Genomic DNA, 21254 nt, shown 5'->3' on the forward strand with positions numbered 1-21254 from the left:
CCAAGGGGGAGCCCCTCTGTGAAGGTGGGAAGGGCCGGGGGTCCCCCCACCACCACCATCACCAGGACCCCAGATCCAGCATGCGAAGGCACCAAGACGGAGGGAACCGACGGGATTCCAGCACCGTCTCAGTCGTGATGGGCAGAACGGAAGCCCAGTCTGGATTTTCCCAACCCCTGGACTGAATGCTGGACTGAAGACCAGGACGAATCCAGGCCAAAAAGGCACAGCTAGAAACTGCATCTTGCTCGTCTCCAGAGCAAGACCCTTGCTCAATAACGGGGCGTTTTCGGTGACCTGGTTTCCAAACCCTGTTCTTGATCAGAGGTGGGGCGCTTTAGGGTCCAGGATCAGAGCCGGGAGATCGGTTGACATATCCCGGGTGCCCAGGGCGGTTGGGGCCCCTTGCTTCTTTTCCCCCACTCACCCTGCTTATATTTCAGGATGAGGTCCCAAATCGCCCTCCGCGCGTAGGGGTCCACGCCAGCCGTGGGCTCGTCCAGGATGACTGCCCGGGACCCTCCCACGAAGGCGATGGCCACCGAGAGCTTCCTCTTCATACCCCCCGAAAGCGTTTGCACCAAAGAGTGGCACTTGTGGGTCAGTTCGAGGTCTTCGATCATCCTGGAGGGACAGAAACGGAGGGCAGAGAGACGAGGGAGAGGGGCTTATGAGTGGCCAGAAGGGAGTCCGGGATGTGGGCCAGAGAGAGAGAGAGAGAGAGAGAGCCGGGCGCCCTTACTTATCCATCTCCTTCAGGATCTCCTCCTCGGCCATGCCTTTGAGTTGGGAGTAGAACCACAGATGCTCCTCCACCGTCAGCTTGTCGAAAAGCACGTTGTGTTGAGGGCACATGCCCAAGTTCTTCCGGATCTCGTCCATCTCCGTCCGGATGTCGTGCCCGTAGATGGTGGCCGAGCCAGAGGTGGGAGGAAAGAGCCCCGTCAGGATGGACCTGCGTCGGGAGGAAGGAAAGGCAGATCCAAGGAACGGTGAGCGCAAGGAACGCCCGCCGACCAAGAGGCAGGAAAAGGGGGGGGGGGGTCCCGAGAAGCGTCAAGAGGACACAGAGGCTGGTCCAAAAGGAGACCGAAAAATGCCCCCACCCCACTTTCAAGGAGGGTGGAAACGGTGTCAGGTGACCCACAAAGGACAGAATCCAATTCTTTCCTCCAGAGGATCTCCCAAGATGTTACTGCCCTGGAGATGGACGCAGCTCCCCTCCATCCATGCAAGGGGGAAACACCAGGGCTAGGAGGGCGTTTTCCCCATCCCAACGGGGAGTGTGTGTTCCCTATCCCATTTTCCCCATCCCAGCGGCCTCACTCACATGGTCGTGGTCTTGCCAGCTCCGTTGTGGCCCAGGAAGGAGACCACCTGGTTCTCGTAGAGGTTGAGGCTCAGCTTGTTCAGGGCCATCTTCTTATCCGTCTTATAAATCTTGGTCAGCTTGTCGACGCACACCACCAGCGGGAGGTGGCTCGGCTCCTCTTCGATGCCACGGGACTCCTCTGGGCACAAGACCAACACCCCAAGTTGCCAGATCGAGGGGATTCGGAGCCCCCACCCCACAAAAGCACCGTGGCATCCCCAGAGGCATTTTTTTAAACAAGGCCGGTGCAAATTCAGGGCCACCCCCCATCTCCCAGAAACTATATTTTGCTTTCCTCCAAGAAATGGAGAGCCGTTCCTCTGAAAAACCACCATTTTTCAGAATTAAACAACAAAAAAGTGAGCTTCTCTGCAAGCTTATTCTGTTCGCTTTGAAAACCAGACGCAACCCGCCCCCTGATGGTGATGGGAAAGGTGGCCGGACCGCCAGACACCCCCCCTCCCCGAGAGCTTCAGAAAGAGCCGGGCGTCCGCCCCCTCTTCTTACCCAGCCGCCGGTTCTCCATGGCGCATGCTTGGTCTTCCTCCATGACGCTCAAGCGGGCAGTCCGGGACCACGGCCACGTCCACTCCCACGTCTCGGTGCGTCCGTTTCCCAACCAATAAGATTTCTGGAGGGGGAAATACCAGGGCCGGGGGAGGCCGTACATTCCTGGGGGAGGAAGAGAGAAGAGTCAGGAGCGCTGCAAACGGGGCCAGCTCGAGACCTTCTCCCGCCTGAGGCAAGGCCACGCGTCGTGACCACAGCCCTCCCCCATCACGACCGACCACATCCATGTTCTTAGAGTTGGATTTTCAGAGCCTCTGAGTGGTCTATTCCACCGTTGAGGCTGCTCTGTTTTCAGTAGGACTGGCTGTGGCCATAAAACCATCTCACGAACAAGCAACACACATGACCATCAAGGAAAATAAGAATACAGTGATGCCTCGCTTAACGAGCGCACCGTATAACTTTGGGATCGCTAATGTGATCGCTTACCAATGGCCCCAATGGGCGAAAATCACACTGCGTTTCGCTTACCGATCTTCCATTGCGACACCCGACAATCAGCTGTTCGGCGGTTCTAAAATGGCCGCCGCGCGACCCAAAATGGCCGCCGCAACCATTTTCGCGCCCTGCCCTCGCTTACTGAGGGCGCGAAAATGGCGTCGCAATGAGAAAACATTGCATAATGGTGAGTAAAGAAGCCACTGGAACGCATTAAACTAAGTTTAATGTGTTCCAATGGCTTTTTCCGTCCCGTTTAGCGATGTTTCGTCATAGCGAAGGTTACTCCGGAACGGATTAACCTCGCTATGCGGGGCACCACTGTATGTCTATATATCACACCAGCTGCCGTCCTGCAGCAGACCTTGATGTGTCACTGGGAAATGTTTCTTATTGTCCTCTATTTTGCTGACCCTTGTTTTGGCTCGTCGTGCCAAAAGTTCGATGTACGTGGCTCGGCTTGCGCGCCAGCCTCCGCCTACCTGGGTGCACGGCCTCAATGTACCAGGTCAGCACCCCGTAGACCACAGCATCAACGACCAGCATCATGATGGAGAGAAGAAGGTTGAAGTCGTCCCCTTCCACCGGCGACTGGCTGAGGGTGTGCCACTGGATGCCCACGCCCGCCACCTCGTAGAGCGCGAAGTACTTGGAGCCCAGCCCGAAGGCTGTGGTGGACATGAGCGACTAGGAGAGAAGGAGAAGGTTCGGCCTCAGAAAACGTCTTCCCGTTGTCCCAAAAAGGGGGTCAACGTGAGCCTGGGCAAAAAAAGGGTCTCAACTCACAGCGATGCACTTCTCAAAAGCGGTGATTTTATCGTGGGCCACCTCTTCCCGGATGGCCACGTACATGTAGGGGACGTAGCTGAGGAAGTAGATGATGCCACCGCACGCCGAAGCCAGCTTGGCTTTGGAGTACAGCACGGAGACCAGGAAGCTGCCGGGCGGAAAGAGACTCGCCTGTCATGGCTACCCAGCTTTTCCATTACAACGGAGGCAGGCGCGCACAGGCCTATCCGAGGCTGCGCAGACGCCCGGCGTCCTCCTCTTTCTCCACTTCCACTCCCGCTCACCAGAACATGATGGTGGCCACCGCGTAGACGGCGAGGAACAGCCAAATGATCAGGACATCGCTGTGCATCAGGACCTTCCCGTACTTGAGGATGGCGGTCAGGGCCGTCACCGAGATGGAGAGCTGGACGAAGCCGGTGATGAACCAGGCCACCCAGTGGACGGCGTTGTTCAGTCCCATCATCTTCATCACCTGGGGGGGGTGGATAGTGCAAAAGAGACAGAGGAGGTCTTGAGAGCCCAACCAGCTAACGGCAAAGGAGCGTTTCAACACCGGACACTTTTTCCTCCACCAATGTTTGAAGAATCATGCGCAAGAGCCATTGTGGTGCATGCGCCCCGTGGATGAGCCCTAATGGCTCTCCTATTGCATTACATCTCATGGTTCTGATTTAACAGATCGTATTGTGCCTTTTATATTACTTTAAGGTTTATTATTGCATTTTGGGGACCGTTTGGCCAAAAGATAAATAAAAATACATTTATACATGGGCGCTTGCCTGTTTTTAAAACCTTGTCCCCCATTCTACACTTTTCATCTGCAAGCCTTTACATCCTGGGCTAGGAGAAAGCAACACTGGCCAGCAGAAGCATTTGCTATAAAAATAAAAATAAATCGGGTGTTATTTGGGGAAAGAAAAAAAAAGGGTTGCACCTTTCCATATGCTTTGCTTAGAAACACTGTTTTCAAGAGCACTGGAAAGGTTCTTCTCCCTTCCAAGCAACAGATACGCTCGTTGCTTCCTGCCCTGATTCTATCTCCGGTCGAACAGGTTTGGCAGGGTTTCAAAAGAGAACAAACCTGCGCCACCTGTTTCACCAAGTACAAAAATAGGATACAGCTGTTCCTTGCCTGGCCCCCTTCTTGGCAGACCATTCCAGCCTGAGCCAGCCCTGCTGCAGGCCTATGGGGATGATGGGCATTGTAGCCCAATTTGCCAGGAAGGGGGTTGGCTTTCAAAAGGTTGGTGGCAATCCACTTTTTCCAAGTGGCTCGGGAAAGAGGGGAGGGGGAAAATATCAATTATATTTTTCCAACCCAAAGTAACCTAGTTTTGAAGACAGTTATGCAGTTTTGAACAGATGGTATCCTTTTCGGTAACTTAATCTACTGCCAAGTTTCAGGCTTAAAAGAATGAAATAATAAAAAAAGGTCTCTAATGTCTAATTTTCTCCGTTACTGCTGGAATTTGGAAATGTTTTTCAATCATAGCTTCTTGTACCAAGGATCCTGGACTAAATCGGTCCCACATCTTCCCTTTATTGACTCCTTTTATTAAGGAACGAGCTTGTAATTGCTGTATCATCCCTTAGTGTGCATTTCATTTAAATGGCATTTAAGCTACTGATTTAGGACTTTCTCTGTTCCCTTATTGATCTTCCTTTTATTAAGGACCCAGCCTATTATTGCTGTTGAAAAATACTGCCGTGTTTTTAACTACCAGGTTTTTGCTTTGCATTTATAGATGTTTTGTTTTCTACCCATCGGGAAGCCCTCCCCTCCCGTCTCTGTTTACAGGCGGCTTATCTCACCGTCCTGCGCAGCAGTCAGAGGGAACCCCTCCGAGCAGCTGGCACGCTCTGCCAGCTGATGTTGGCCAAGGGAAAGCGGAGTGCCCGGGCACTGGAAAAGCCCAGGATCCGACCGGCAGCCGTGGCTGGCTTGATGCCCTGGCCAGTTCATCATGGTCTCGTTAAGCAGAGAGCCAGGCTGGGCTAAGAGAAAAGGCGGGCATGGCCAAGATCCAAAAAAGAAAAAAAGGGGGGGGGACATTTTCTGGGCAAAACTTTTTCACGACATGAAGTTAAAAAAAAAAATAGAGATTTTCTCTCTATAACTTTTGTCCTGATCTTCATAACAAGCCCATTCCATGGCATTTTTAAAAGTGTCTGTCCCTCCTAACCGATTTTTCCTTATGAACAAAGTGACGTATCAACTTTTTTAATGTGTCACATTTTGGTGTTGTTGGGCGTTTTCCCCCCCTCCATTTTTATATTTAGAAAGATCACATAAATACTAGGGTTCCCCTTTGCCCCCACCACCTAGCATAAAAGAACCTGTTGCAGAAATACTAACCAATTTCCCCCCCCCCCGAAAACAATAAACACAAAGTAAAAGCCTGTCTAAAAACCATCTTACGCTTAGCGAGAATCTTTCTGTATTTATCGATTCCAACCCTTGTACTTTGATTAAATAACTTGTTACAAACAATGGCATTTGCAAACAATTCATGTTTACCCTGCAGTTGCAGAGTAATGAAGCACAGTTACTTCTTTGCCTGTGTAACTGTAACTCTCTTTTAGTCACTCCTGTAGTTGCGAAGATTGTGTGACCTCACTATCGGTCTAAATACCTCTTTGGTCTGACCTACCTAGGCTCCTAGTGTGTTAACAATCAGCTAGGATTTGCTCTGGAAAGGCCAGAACTGAAAGAAACGACTCTTCTCCACTGTTTGCCAGCTGGCATTTAGAGATAGACTGCTCCTGAACATGGAAGCTCCACCAGCCTCGGGGAATGGGGGAGAGTCCATAGCGATGAACATTTTTACCTCTTTCAGTCGGTGCTCCTTTTCGGCCACAATGTGCTGGATCATCATGGCCACCGAGTAGACCCACGAGATGACCATGCAGAGTGGCATCATGTGCTCAATAACGAACAGGAAGCTGTAGGGGAGGAAGAGGCAGAAAATCATTGAAAAGACAGGGCGAGGGGTCCTCAGAGGAAACCCACTGTTTGGGGCAATCTAAGAGCCACACAGGAGCACAAATTCCATCCCAGATCTTGGAAATAATCTGTTACAAATTAACGCGTTGCCCGAATTGCTTAAAATTTTCAATAAACAACTTTAAAATCTTGAATCACTAAAACATTGCTTTAAGCAATGATTCGTGTTTCTCATCACCTTAATTTATCAACAAGCCATTCAGCAAACTTGATTTACAAAAACAGCATCAATTGTTTGACAAATTAATGGATAAAATAAAAAAACAACGTTCGTTTATCTCAACATTAATATGTGAGTTTTCTGTGATGATTTGATGGGACAAGCAGTTCCCATAAGGGAGATATTCAATTTTTTTTTCTTGCAGAACTGGGTTTGGAGAATTTATAATAAAGCCGAATTTCCGGACAGCTTCCAGACACGAGGCCATCCGAATCGCCCGCGGCATCTCCGTGTCTTGGAGTTTCTCAAGGACGCTAGTACTCACTCGTCACGCGTGTAACAGGGATACGGAAACATCTGTACATAATTCCCGGGTTCCACCACGTCGTGGCCCACAAAGGTGTTGATGATGGCTCGCTCCATCATATCTTTGAAGGGGCAAGGAGAGAGAGGGAAGAACCACTGTTAAGATCTGTCAACACTTTCCTCTGGGCACCTACAAGAAGCTCTTAAACCACACAATCTGGGGGTCTCAAACTGTAGTTTCCATAGGGGGACTTAGAAACGTTCTTCTCTGTTGTTATCACATGGTGCTTGCTCTGGTGATATTTGGTTTGCTCTACAGCGCCACCACTGCAGGTGGCCAGATGGGGGATTGCAACTGCCAAGTCAACAGGGGCAACAAGAGTCATGGCCTCCCACCATCTCCTCTTCTTGAGGGCGAAGGAGTGGGTCCCCATGGGGAGCCCACCCTGCTCTCACCTTGGATCCAAACGAAGCCGTAGAGAAAGTAGAATCGTCCCCCCGTGTTCGGGCCAGGTCGCCAATAGGCTCGGCGAATCTCGTTCGTCTTCTCTGTGAAACTGGAGTTCTGCCGGATCTTGTAGAGGACGTGCGGGGGCAAAGTGCCGTCCTTGTTGGTCTGGAAGATGACACCTTCAGGAAGGAGGAAGGAGGGACAGAGAGAAGAGGGTCAGGCCTCTTTCTCTGCTGCTTCTCGCGGTGCTGTTTCGCTAAAGACCTCAAGCGGGACATCCTAGAAGGGCAGAGCTGGGAAGGGACCCCTTGGGGTCATCCAGTCCAGCCCCTGCCAAGAAGGCCCACCGGGGGATCGAACTCCCAACCTCTGGCTGAACCATTGAGCTCTCCAGCCAGGGTAAGTGGACAAGGACTGGGGGCAGGACCAAGATGAGGTTAAAGGAACCGGCGGTCCAACGTGACTGAAGAAGACAGTCATATGACCGAGAAGACGTGCGCCCTAGTCCGCGCAGGGAGGGGGAGGCCACAGAAGGAGGGGCCGTACTGGCAAAGACCGTCACATTGTCCTGGTAGGCTTGGTTCAGAGTATAGTTGACGATGCTCTCCTCGTCAGGGAAGCCTTTGAAGATGTCCACGCTGACCTGCAAGAGAGAAGAGAGAGTTCACAAGCAGGCTCCTCATCTTAAGACCTGCGATCAGGCTGGGGTAGCTTCTCCTCGTGAGCAAGAGTACAGCGGCTTCAGAAGCTGTTTCACTTCAAAGGCCAAGACCACACTCTGGCTCAGCCCCAGCTGAAATGGGCCCACGGAATCAATAGGTGACACAAGTCCCATCGAGGCAATGGGTCTACTCTAATTCAGACCCACCGTGGGACTCCACGACTCTTGTTTCATTTTCAGAACTGTGTTTCTTAAAAAAATCAGAATTCTCCTAAAGAGAAGAGTGCTCGTGGATTCCAATATTTTAAAAACACAAAATATAGTTTCTCGCCAATGTGAAAACAAGGTTTCCCTCTCCTCTTGCTTTTTAAGAATCAGGCTAATGTATTGCGCCAAAGACAATAAAGAATGTTATGGGACTTTTAATGTTAATGGGTTTTATCTGCACGCTTACAATTTCCTCCTGCTGGTCTCCCCAAATCTGTCCTCCCTGCCAGCTGTCAAAAGACAGCAAAATGGAAGCAAAAACTGCAAAGTTACAGAAAGTTCCTTAAAACACACACAGAGAGAGATCAGCACCCATAATCCACTGCCAGGAGGGTGCCTGGGTGTCATGGGATTTGTAGTCCACAAAATGCCCCTTTATCAAGGTCAGAGGCATGAAAACACCAAGGAGGTGAGACTGAGCCCATTTTCAGAAGCCAGCCTCCAACGCCCCCCCCAAGGGTACCCACCCACCTTGGACATGAACTGGATCCAACCGCAGGCAGCGTTGTCGATGGTGTCCAGCTGCTGGAGGAGCGCGCTGGCGTTAGACAAGGAGAAGTTGCTCTCCATGAAGTTGTGGAGCAGGTCGCTGTCCGAAACATTTAGGATTTCGGGATGCTTGTGAAGATCCGCAGCGATCTGGAGAGGTAGCGAGCAAACGGGGGGTGGGTGGGTGGGTGGGAGAGAAAGGGCGTGAACGCCATCTGTTGCGACAGACAACTGGGTCTGTGTTCTAAGAACCCCACTTGATAGGGGCCAAAAGATGATGTTTCAGCCCTGGAGAGGGGGGTTTCCCACTGCAGAAAAGCAGTTCGTCTGGGCATCAAAGATAGAAGCCTCACTGGGGAGCTTTGAGGATCCTTTCGGATCCAAACCGTCGCAGCCACGCAACGGCACCTCTCGCTGTTTGTTCTAACCGTTCGACTCGGGGAGAGGAGGCCCAAATCGGCCGGCCCCCAGGTTACCTGTTGCAGCCAGAGGATCCGCTGCTGCAGTTTCCCCTCCTCCAGGAAGCTGCGGATCTCGGCCGAGATGTTGAGCCACACCTGAGCGTAGTGCGTCACGTTCCCGACAAAGGCGAAGGTCTCGTTGGCCTGCGGAGCGGGAACAGAGGGCGAAGGAAGGAAGAAAATCACCCACCGTCTCTGCGTGGCCACGGTGAAGAAATTGCAATGGCTTTCGCCAGAAAGGGAGCAGAAAACTGGGTCTCCCCAAGCCACGGCTTGCTACGGGAGCCTCACCTTCAGGATGACCTTATCGACTTCAGTGCCCACGGGCGCATAGAGGATCTTGGGGTTGCTGGTCATCAGGTGGACGAGGAGGCCCAGATTCCTCTGTTCTTTGCTGGTGAAGCCTAATGAACTCATGTTCCCCTGTTTCAAAGCTTCTGGCTCGATGGTTCTGCAGGAGAAAGAGGCGTAAAAGATACAAGTGGTGCCTCGCTAGATGATGGTAATCTGTTCCACTGAAATCGCAGTTTAGCGAAATCATCGTCTAGCGAAAATCGGTTTGCAAAGCAGGGACCAAACATTGTCCAGCGAAATTCCCCCCATAGGAATCACTGTTTTGCAAATCGCTATAGCGATCGCAAAAAGACAATGTCTAGCGAAAAAACTGTCATGCAGGGTAATTGTCTAGCGAGGCACCACTGTATAGGATGCTACCAGAAGGTGGGTCTTTTTTTGCTAACATTGCTTTTTCCTCTTTAATAGGGGCTTGGCAGGAAAGAAGTGGGGGAAAGACAGAAGCCAAAATCCAAATACAGTACCACCCTCGCCATATCATCAGAACGGCTGATCTCTGAAGGCTTAGAAAACCAGAGACAGAGGGTTTATCTTATTGGGGAAGCCCTTAAACCTTACCGAGGGATGATTGGGGGGGCACAAGGAGGAAGGGGTACGGGGTGGACCATTCTCTCCAATTTGATCCTGCTGTGGCATTGGGGGGGGTGCATTTAATTCTAGCTGTGAGCAGCCTTGTGTTCCCAACTGGTAAGAAAAGCAGGATATAAATGAAATAAACCAAATCAAAATAAAAATTAATTGATTGGGAAGGGTTCATAGTAGGAGACATTGTATTCTGGACCGTACAAGTTTGTGGAGATAAGAAAGTCAAGGTATTCATATTAAGTTTCATTCATTCATTCATTCATTCATTCATTCATTCATTCATTCATTCATTCATTCATTCATTCATTCATTCATTCAAAATATTTCTGCCTTCCCTTCATCTTTAGAAAGACCCAAAGCAGCTTATGTCATTAAAAGGACACTATTTAAAAGCTAAAAGCATAAGTATACACATATTTTTTAAAAAGAATTAAACTAATATCATATTTAAAATGGTAAATAAAATCAATACTCAAAACATATTTAAAAGCAACAGTGCAGAACAATCCAATATGACAAAGCCCTGTAAATATAAGCTTTATTTGAAGGCCACCATGACTGCACACATATCAACATGTACTAGGAGATAGCTTTTCCTTTTTTAAGAGTTTGCCCATCTTTAAAAAGATCCTTGCCAATGGGACAAAACACATAAAAATCTATTTTCCGATCATTCATATTTTTGCCACGCGTGGGCCAAATTTATCCCCTGCTCCATCCCACACCTTTCGTCTTTCTTCAGCAATGAATTTTTATCCCCCCCCCAAAGCTTCCAATATCATTTCTAAAGTGATTTGATGGCTCATTTAGCACTCAAGCCCTTCTGTTTTAATAATTTGGCAGAGTGATGGGTGTAGCCGTCAAAAACAAAAGTTAACAGGGATCCTATGAAAGAGTCAATGAAAATCAAATCTCGTGTTGATCTTTCCTGGAGGGGGGGACGACGGACAACCACCCAGAGAAATCACAGCAGGCTGACCGATCGCTTACCGGTTGTTGCCACAGAGGATCGGCTGCAACCCGGCCCAAAGCTGGACGAAGGCTGAGCACTGGGGGTTCTCGGCGGGGGCTTCGCTCTCCCCCTTGACACCGTCCTCGGTGCTGGAGTTTGTGCTGGAGGTGAAGTTCCCTCCAGCCGAGCTGGTGGTGGCGTTGGAAGCGGACGGCTGGGGAGCCTTGGTCGAACAGGCCCCCTTGGGGAGCAGCTTGGCCAAAGCCGACAGGATGTCCACGTCCTTCAAGACGTTCTGCATCTCCATCAGGTCCTCCAGCAGGGCGTGGAGACGATTCCGGGCGGCCGTGCTGTTCACCTCGTCCAGTTTCAGCTGCAGCGAGAAGGACACGCGTTCCGGCAACACCATGGACACATTTCGGCATTTCTACCAAGCGACCAGCTACGAGCCTGTTCTTATTCATCAGTCTCAAAGGGGCTGCAGGAAACCTGAACAGTCATATCTCAAACAACAGTTTGAGTCAAAATATGGTTTTTAGACTACAATTCTGAACCTGAAAAGCATTCATTGATGCTACTTCATAGCTGGCACCACAGTCTATGTGACGTTATGGAGCCCCCAATTTTGAAATATAACCATATATATTAGGATTTATCAATTATATAAAGATAGCCAATGAATTTCATATGTATAGCCAAGTCCTGGATCTAGTTTTCTTCAATGAACTTTGGAAACACAGCCATCTTCCCCACTTTTAAAAAAAAATTAAGATAAAGAAGAAGAATGAAAACAGAAGTGAGTTTACGTACAATTCTCGCATCTCAGAGACACCTGATATTTGTACACAACTCTACATTTTATACTAAACATACCATTCGTATGCTTTAAATTTACTTAGATTAGGCATCCTTCAGTCTCGAGAGACTATGGTATCGTGCAAATTTACTTTTTGAAATAGATGCTCTCCTCATCCTCAATTCTATCTTATTTTTCGTCCTCATTTTTACTTTTTTAACATCCATTCCCCCCACCTTGAGCGAAGGTAATCATAAAACAATAAAACAAAACAGGCTTCTTTCCGAAGGAATTTCAAAGAATTATCACTTAGAAAGAAATGTGAAAGGAACATCCTGAGAAATTCCTGGGAAGGAAACTTCAAAGGAACACCAATTTAAATAACTTGTTTTATGGCCCTTTGTGTGTTTCCCATATGGGTTTGTAATGCCTTTAGTTCTGTAGTAGACTGTTTTTACATACCCACTGTGGGTCGTGTCTACAGCTGTCTCTCCTGGCCAGTATGAATAAATCATTTCCAAAACCCTCATTTCACTGCATTACAAATTCTTAAGAGAAAAAGGTTCTCTACAACGTCAGATACTAAATAATCATACACTGGTATTCCCTATCTGTGCATTGCTTTATATTTTTAAATGGTGCATTTAAATTATGCACTGCAACATTTTTTACATTGCATATTTCTTGATGCCCTGTGCATTTTCAGCAACACCTGGTAGAAACTTAAGCGCCCGGGTTCAGAATGCCAACCCCGTTAACAAGGTTAAGGACCTTCCCGATGCAGTTAAACAAGCCACCCTGCGTGGTTTTGGCAGGCGGTCAATTGCAACCCAACTATTAAGTGCCCGGACTAGCTGGGCATGAACTCCACTGGCATCGCTTCCCAGCAATTCAGAGACTCCTCCTTCCTTATCGTCCTTCCCTTGCTGACCTTCCTGATGACCTTTTCTGCGTCCAGCTGGTCTTTCAGCTCCGAGGCCAGCTGCCCAAAATAGTCCTTGTGCCGGCTGGCGCTCTTGTTGCAGACGGCGGCCTGGTACGCTCGCAAGAGGGGGCGTTGCCTCTCCGGGAGGTTCAGGATCTGCTTCAGCTCGTCCTGGCGCTGCTGGCAGGTGAGGCTCTCCAGCACAGCCGGCGTGAACAAGACGTTCTGGGAAAAGCAATGACAGACTCAGGAAATACAGAATTTGGGGAAAGGGGCTTTGAGGGAGGGAACCACGATGGCCAGAATACTCGGATCTTAGAAAAGTTGTTTTTTTTAGATGACAGGTCCCTGAAATGTAGGCACAGGACAACTCTGGCAATTCTAAAGTGGTTCTGAAAAAGTTACTTTCCTCAACTCTTTTCGGGGCTTCTTAGACACCAGATCTGGCCCTCAGGCTGAAAAAAACCCACACCCTTGGACCAACACCCCGGAAACATTTTTGGAAGGGCATCAGCCCCCTCATGGGGCACGGCGACTGTCCTCAGGCCCTCACCTCCATGTCCTTCACGAAGGCCTCCGGGGTGTAAGAGCTGGACGGCTCCGGAGCAGGACTGGTGAGGCCCAAGGCCTGAGAGAGGAGATGGAGGAGAGCTTTTTTGGGGGGGCTCTTCTTCTGGGGGTGACGCAAGGCTTGCCGGACCAGCCCATCCTCTACCGTCCGCAGGCTGCCGAGAAGGCTTTCCTGCAGGAGACAGGAGGAGGGAGCTTGTGAGAGAGCAGGAAGGGGCTCGGATGCCACCCAAAGGTAGAACATTGGGGAGAAATAGAATGGATGGATGGATGGATGGATGGATGGATGGATGGATGGATGGATGGATGGATGGATGGATGGATGGATGGATGGATGGATGGATGGATGGATGGATGGATGGATGGATGGGTTAGTCAATGGATGGATGGATGGATGGATGGATGGATGGATGGATGGATGGATGGATGGGTTAGTCAATGGATGGATGGATGGATGGATGGATGGATGGATGGATGGATGGATGGATGGATGGATGGATGGATGGATGGATGGATGGATGGATGGATGGATGGATGGGTTAGTCAATGGATGGATGGATGGATGGATGGATGGATGGATGGATGGATGGATGGATGGATGGATGGATGGATGGATGGATGGATGGATGGATGGATGGATGGATGGATGGATGGATGGGTTAGTCAATGGATGGATGGATGGATGGATGGATGGATGGATGGATGGATGGATGGAAGGAAGGAAGGAAGGAAGGAAAAGGGAAGGAAAAGGGAAGGAAAAGGGAAAGGCAAGAAAATAACCCAGGAAACCACCCTTCCGCCCTGCCTCCTGTCCACCTTTGCCGCAACACCCACGAAGGGGCAGGAGGGGGTCTTACTTCCAGGTGAAGGAGTTTCTCTGCTGTGCCAAATCGGTCCCAGGGCTCGTGAAAACCTTCCGCAGAGGCAGGAGAGGTGCCGAAGAACAACCGGTACACCTGGGGGGGGGGAAAGAAGCCACGAGATCTCATGGTGCTGCTCCTTCGGGATTGATTCTGGACAGGTCAAACAAAGGGCATCTTCCCACGTTGCCCGGTGGAACGGCGGGACTCCCTGCCACTAGACGTGGGAGCCGCAGCCCACTCGGGACAGTTTTGGAAGGATGGGGGCGGGGGTCCGACAGACGTGACGGCAACAAAAGGATCCGAGAGGCGAAAGAACTCCAGTGTGAGGAAGGGACATGGTCTGTGGGCCTATGAAAGCTTAGTAGAAAGGCAAAGAAGCGGAAATTTGACGGAAGTGGACAAACTTGAATCCGGTTCAGAGAACGCTTCATTCCAGACTTTGGAGAATGGAATGCTAGACTAGACAGACCAGCTGCTGGCCTGATCCATCACAACTATCCTCAGTTTCTTAGTTTTCACGTCCTGCGCACAGGTGCGCACCACACCCAATTCAGGTACCTCTTTCAGGTTAATGCTGGACGCCGTCAGCATCTCCACCGTCTCGTTGGACAAGGAAAGGTTCTGCTTGAGGAACCGGTGGAACTCGGCTCGGTCCTTGGCCACAGAGTCCAGCGTGAAGCCAGAAGCTGCCGGGAGGATGGGGGGGGGAAGAAGAGAAAACGGGGACAGGATGAAGCTGGGAGAGGTCGGAGCCTGGAAACAGGGGCCGGGGTTTCTGCCTCTGTGGCTGAGGAGCAGCTTTCCGTGTGGAAGATCTTATCGTTAAAGGAAGAAAGACTAAAGGATCTTTAGTTAAAGGAGGAAAAGGCTGTGCAGTGGGGTGGTGTCTCTAAAGCACAGCAGTTAAAAAAAAAGTAACTTTTCTGTTGTGCCCACCGTCAGCATGCTACCAGCAATTAATAAATGTTTGTGAACATTCTTTGACAGCCTCGTCAGGAATAGGAAAATCATACAGATTTCCAATCTAGCCAAGATGGGAGGAGTGAAGGGTACGTTTTCTTCCCGGGCACCCCATCCATTAATCTAGCCCTGGGCTCAAGTTACTTTGGTAGGTGTGGGGGGGGCAAGTCGGGCCCTCCTGGATCTATAGGGACCACCCCTCTCCTGTGTACAGCTGTTAGGATTCAGTGGTAAATCACTGCTCTAAAAACCCCACCTCAAACTGGCCTGATTGTCCTGAGTTAGACAAGGAAGTGTTCTTTAGGGTCTCCAGAAGAGAAGGACCTTGTCTAAGAACATCTACCAGGTCCCTTGGACATGTTGTTAGACAAGGACCTGGTAGATGGTCTTAAAGAAGGTCCTTCTTTCTGAGATACCCTAGAACAGTGGTCCCCAACCTTGGGCCTCCAGATGTTGGACTACAGCTCCCAGAAGCCTTCACTACCAGCTGTGCTGGCTAGGATTTCTGGGAGTTGAAGTCCAAGAACATCTGGAGGCCCCAAGGTTGGGGACCACTGCCCTAGAGAATGCTTACAGTGACTCCAGTTAGACAAGGAGTCACATTTCCATATTTAAAGAGGAGTTTGCGCCAGCGAGACATGCCTGCTCCTTCCAGCCTGAGCGCCAGTCTTGGGAGCGTACCCGCCTGGTCGCTGAAGTGGGTCTCCATCGTGCCCGGCTCGTTGCTGCCGAACGACTCCAGGTGGCGCCTCAAAGACTCCAGCTCTTCTTCCAAGCCGGCATGATCGGGATCAAATAAGTTACTTTTTTCCACCACCTCGTTCAGCCGCTCCAGCAGCTGCGTCACCCTGCAGGGAAGAAGCACAAGAGAGCGGTGTGTTTGCCAAGGGTGTCAACCAGGAGGGACGTGGTGGAAGCAAATCAGCTGGGCCACAAATCAGGTGGTTGGGGGGGGGCAGAGTTGCCTTTGTCTGGTGGAAGAATGCAAAGGGATGGTCCCAGCGTGAAACAGCTGAATTTCTGCTAAGAGCGAAGTTTAACTGTATTCCTGCGGGCCCAGATAGAGACAATGGCTTCTTATGTCGCTGTAGACGGGGATCAACTTATCAAGTTAACAGTCTCCTCTCCCGAAAAGGCCTAGCCAAAGATCTCCCGCACAACGAAAACGGCAAAGAATGCGATTCCAAAGGGAGTCCCATGCTCCTTACATCTGGAGCATTGTGTCAAACAAGGAAACTTAGGGGACTTACGTGGAGTTGGAGTACTGCAAGAATCCGAACTCGTCACGTTGGCCGTCCGGGCACAAGGACTGCATCACCGGCAAAATCCCGGCCGAGGTGAGCGGTGATGCCGTGTAGTATGCTAGAGAGCGGGGGGAAGATCGTGAGCAGAAAGAAGAAGAGGAGGGAGAGGTCGATAGAGGAACAGGACAGGGAGAAGACACACAACCGATTCGAAGAAGAGCGATGTGCAAGGGCTGGAACACTATCGTTACTGACTCGTTAGCTTCCCTCCATCAAATCCAACACAGATGTTGTCCTTAAGGGGTGAAAGGTCATAGGCCGTTTTGAACGGTCAATGGCTGGCAACTTCCAGAGAAGTTGAACTACAACTTCCGTCATCCCCAGCCAGTGTGAGAGTTGGTGTTGTCGTCCCAAACCCACCCAGCGCCGGCACGTTGGAGAAAAGCTGTGCCACACTGACAACCAAGAGAGAGAGAGAGATGATTCAATTATCAGGTAGTTTAGTTTGGACACAACCTCTTGCTCCCATAGTGTGATGATGGAAACCAAGAAAGGGAAAAAAAATCCAATTTGCAATTGGAATTTCAAAATTTGGTGCGTCGTCACCATCATCATCATTTTTAGTGTCACCGTTTTTTGTAGCTCTGATGGCGTCGTTTCTGGAATCTGCGTAGTATGAGAATTCTTGACGTTGTTTCTGGGGCCCCGATGACAACAGGGGCCACTGAGATACCTCGCTTGTGGACACAGCATCCTTCAGCGGTGGTCCCCTTCGTCACTGGGGCTTTGGAAGCATTGTTGGAAAATTTCACCCTGTGTTGCGGACGGCTGCAGATTCTGGCAGTGGCATCGTTGGAGGTGCAAAAAAACGGCAATATTGGGAACAGCACATACACTACGTTGATATTTAACAGATACTTAGATTTTTGGTTTTAAAAAACCTGTGTCCATGTTTTTTATAATTTTGATGGACTATGCCTGGTGTTTTTGAATAAGAATAACAATAAATTGAATTCCCAAGTCCTGTTTCCATGCCAATAATGACCTTTCTCTCCTTTATCAGACATTGTTTTGCTTTAGCAGCCAGTTAAACATACTGTACATTCTACATAGGGAAAGGTAGATTAAGAAATCACAGCAACCAGGGCAGTGAGGGAGAGAAGACCATAAGACCGTGTTAAGAGTATAGCATAGAACAAGTCAACCTGACCCCACGCGCTTTGGACGCTCAGCCTTCGATCGATTCCTGTTCAGGTCCCAAAACTGCAGCTCGCCAGGAAAGAAAGTTAGGATGGGAAACCGAAATGAAGGGTGGGAGAAGCCAAATATTAACCTAAAGCAGTGGTGGTTGAGCGTGGTATCTAAACTGTCTTGTGCACGGTGGCTTCGAAGCCTCCATTTTTCCACCAGCATGGCCGAATTTTTTTGGAGCTTCCCGTTGCAAACGAAAAGAAAATTGGGATTTCGTTTTGCTCCAAATTCAACTTTTTGCAGAAGGTGTTTCTTCTTCGTCTTTTTTTTTTTTAACATGCACAAAAAAGTTCACACCACAGGGATTTCGAAGTAAGATAAAACCCAAAGTGGAAGGGATAGGAAGGGAGGGTCCGAATGAAGAACCGGAAGAGATTAGTCCCAACAGTTAGGTTAATGGGGCTGCTTTTCCCCCACAATGCATTGTTCGAGGTCAAAACGGGGAGGAAAAAAAAGGCAAATCGAACTTACAGACTGGAAGGCAACAGGAGTCACGTGGCAAAGAAATGCAAACAAGACAGATGAAAGGGAAAGAAAGAAAGAACAGAAAGAAAGAACAGAAAAGGAAAGGAAAAAAAAACAAGGGTGGGGAGAAGGAAAGGAAAAAAGAATGCATAAGAAATAAAGAAAAACACAACTCAAAGCATAAATGTCAGACCATGGTGACTACACAGAGACGTAACCAAAATGTGACAATGAGCGGTTGATCTCGAACTTTTGCTGCAAGCAGTTACCCTGCAAGGCAGCTACATTTGGGCAACCGAGGCACAAAAGGTGGCCCCTAAAAGGGGCTTACGACAACATCATTTAAAAGAAGCCTTCCTAGCAGCATGTGTCCATACTTTGTAATTCAGCTGCTTTAAGAGTAATTTTTAGCCATCTGGTTTCCACCGGGCTAGCTTGGAGATGTGTTAAGATCAGCTTGGGAACGCTCTGTTTTTGGACTACACTACTGAAAATCCCACATCTAGAATAGCCCTTGGTCTCTGAATCGTCCAATCTGTGCACCCGTTTGTGGATCTGTTTTATTTGGTGTGTGTTTTTTAAAACTGTATTTATATGCCACTTTTCTCCCTACAATGGGACCTCGGGTGGCTCACAAACTCTTAGACAAGCAAGAATCAAAACAACATACAAGCAACAATCACAGCAAAGCATCGTTAAAACCATCATTTGGGCTATTAACATCAGACTTTTCCTGGCCAGTTTTATCACTTTTGTAGACAACAAATCCATAAATGCAGTAAAAGGGGCTGTTCTCGCTTTGGCACCAGCCGGAGAAGAGACCGCTAAATGTGGAACCAGCTTCAGCCTCCGTAGAGCAGGGTTGCCTTCCCTACTAACCAGCCACAGTCCACGTCTTACCTTCTTTGACAGGAATGGTGGGTTTCTTCTGCCGCAGACCCAGCAAGATGAAGAAGAGGACCAAGGGGATGAAGATCTCGAAAGCCAGCACCCACTGTGGACGAGAAAGCCGAGGGGGAAAGAATAGAAGAGTCAGAAAGATGGGAAAGCTTCCGGAGAGGCAACGGGGGACAGGTTCGCCAGCTCCTTAGAGATGCGCTAGAAAAAATACAATTAAACAAACTGTACACACATACACACACACATGCATACCATAAACACACTCTTTCCCCTTCCTCGTTCTATTAGAACCCAGGGAAATGGACTAGCAAGATTGAAAAGGAAGCATTTTCTTCATATTAACCTCTGGAACTCACTGCCACAAGATGGGACAATGTTTACCAGTTTCAACCCTTGGCAATTGTCTACAACGTCCAGAATCTGCAGCCAACACATCCAGCTTTTCTGGTTTTCAGTTTTTGCACGTATTTGCTGCGCTTTCAAACATCCCAAGAGCCTCGTCTCTTGGTACTCGTCTAGCCGATGTGTCTGTTTCAGTTGTGATTTTTGTTGAGAGTTGTGTTTCTGAATTTGTAAACCTTCCTTGGGGGGGGTCACTTGGATGGTGGGTTGGGATAAATAATGAAGAGTCCAAATAACTAAACAGATGATGCGTAAAGTCTCCTATCCATCTCACCACCGTTAGAAGCCTGCATAAATAAACCACCCGATAAAAGCCGAGATGGGTGGAACATCAAACCAGGAGGGACGCCACACGAAAGAGCAATTTTGGAAGGAAAAAATAATGAATCACAAAGCAAAACTTTTGCCTTCTTTTTCTCTCGTCTCAATAAGTTCTGGAATTGTCTGCTTTTTGTTGGGTTTTTTTAAAAAACCAATCTTTTCCGGCTTTATCAAGCAACCCGCCATTGTTCAGGACGGCGAGCAAATGTTGCCTCGATGCTCATTTTAATTGAGCTGCAATTAACCCAGTTCTGTCTCCATTCCCAATCAGAAGCCTCCGCTTCGCCATTCATGCAGCCCCAAAGCGTTACGGAGGGATCCGAGGAAAGCATCTCCATCTAGGATAATGAGAGTTCCCGGAACGGATGATTTTTAAGACCTTCTCCCCATTCAAAGCTTTCCCGATCGACACCCCCAGGTCCTCCCGAGTGAGACCCCCACCAGGGCTGAACTAGGTGGGGGTCTCACCATCTGCTGCCAACTGTCACAAACTCAGGGCACCGCTGTGCCATCAATCAGCCAGGGGCACCGACCAACAAGGTCCTTGTTAACCTCCGGAAAAATGGGACCTCTGAGGCTAACGCTCCAGCCGGATAATTTTCCCACCCACCACGACTCCGACCAGCCAAGAATTGCTATATTGGTTACAGGCACGGTGCCCTGAGAGAGCCAAAGGGCATCCGTGGTGGGCATCACACGCCTGAGTTTTTTTTTTTTCCTGGCTGGCCACAGATGGTGCAGAGGGACCCGCACTTGCTCCGCCAGACACCCCAGGCATGTGGAAACGCGTCTCGAAAGTTCAAGCCAGCGCTGGACGATGTCTGCCCGGAAAGGTCAAGCGCAGCTATGCAGAAAAAATGCCCTCCCTGCCTTAGGCCAGCCTGGCTGACCGTCTATGAACCAGATGCACCCTTTTGGTCAATGATGCAGCTTTACTGATTGTCCCTCGCCCCCCCAGAAACGGTGATAAATTTGCACTTTCTAGATCTTTACACTGTTCTATCCCCTTGGCGTCTGTCTGTCTGTCTCTCCCTCCCTTATTTTCAAATCTCTGGGGTTTTCTAAACCATGGGTCCTGAAACCGACAGGATACAGCTCCCAGGTTTAAAAAAAATGGGTCAGATTTTGGGGCCGGCCAGAAGCGGACGTGACAGAGAAAAAAAGAACCAGCTTGTGTTTGTAGAAACGACCGTCAGCAAGAGAGAAAAAGAACGAGGCGCTCTTCTTTAGAGGTGCTCACATCATTCAGCTTTTTTTAAGAGAAAAAGGCAGATCTCGACTCTGTAGGGTCACGTTGCCGAGATGACTTGGCACATTCTCCTACGCCCGTCTCATGCTGCCACGCAGAGCGCTGGAAATCAAACCGCCTTCTAACACAATAAATCTTTATTTATTGTGCTCAAAGCCGTTCCCCACCTTTCTCAGTGCCCTTGAGACCGGCTGCTGGTACTCCGAGGCAAACATAAGCGGGGGGGGGGGAGCAGGATGCTTCCTCGCTGCCACCAAGCAAACCGCATTTTAATTTCTCAATGCCGAGGAACCCCGGACATTTCTCTGCATCCGTGGCACCGGGTTCAAGTCTTGGCCCTTCCTACAGCCATGCAGCTGGAAAAAAATCACCCCAAATGACTTCTGCCTGGCTTAGGAAAACGTCTTAATGCCCGGCTAGCCATATATGCAGGAAAAGCAAATGCG

At 49.4% G+C, this 21254-nt stretch overlaps 1 protein-coding gene across 2 annotated transcripts in view; it reads right to left on the reverse strand.

Moving 5' to 3' along the window:
* ABCA2 (ATP binding cassette subfamily A member 2) overlaps positions 1-21254 on the reverse strand; it is a 54824-nt gene that overhangs the window by 24760 nt on the left and 8810 nt on the right. For both annotated transcript variants that reach the window (XM_072984998.2, XM_072984999.2), the window contains 22 exons: positions 18837-18930; positions 16227-16338; positions 15658-15824; positions 14575-14702; positions 14011-14109; positions 13137-13325; positions 12590-12808; positions 10901-11235; positions 9263-9422; positions 8987-9115; positions 8493-8660; positions 7640-7736; positions 7099-7272; positions 6662-6764; positions 6001-6115; positions 3454-3644; positions 3167-3317; positions 2863-3067; positions 1880-2044; positions 1331-1511; positions 743-955; positions 428-624 (listed from right to left, as the gene is read on the reverse strand). In XM_072984998.2, coding sequence (XP_072841099.2) covers positions 428-624; positions 743-955; positions 1331-1511; positions 1880-2044; positions 2863-3067; positions 3167-3317; positions 3454-3644; positions 6001-6115; positions 6662-6764; positions 7099-7272; positions 7640-7736; positions 8493-8660; positions 8987-9115; positions 9263-9422; positions 10901-11235; positions 12590-12808; positions 13137-13325; positions 14011-14109; positions 14575-14702; positions 15658-15824; positions 16227-16338; positions 18837-18930 — 3592 coding nt within the window. The remainder of the gene's footprint in view (positions 1-427; positions 625-742; positions 956-1330; positions 1512-1879; positions 2045-2862; positions 3068-3166; positions 3318-3453; positions 3645-6000; positions 6116-6661; positions 6765-7098; positions 7273-7639; positions 7737-8492; positions 8661-8986; positions 9116-9262; positions 9423-10900; positions 11236-12589; positions 12809-13136; positions 13326-14010; positions 14110-14574; positions 14703-15657; positions 15825-16226; positions 16339-18836; positions 18931-21254) is intronic.

Source organism: Pogona vitticeps, chromosome ZW-PAR, assembly GCF_051106095.1.
Source record: "Pogona vitticeps strain Pit_001003342236 chromosome ZW-PAR, PviZW2.1, whole genome shotgun sequence".
Classification (NCBI taxonomy): domain Eukaryota; kingdom Metazoa; phylum Chordata; class Lepidosauria; order Squamata; family Agamidae; genus Pogona; species Pogona vitticeps.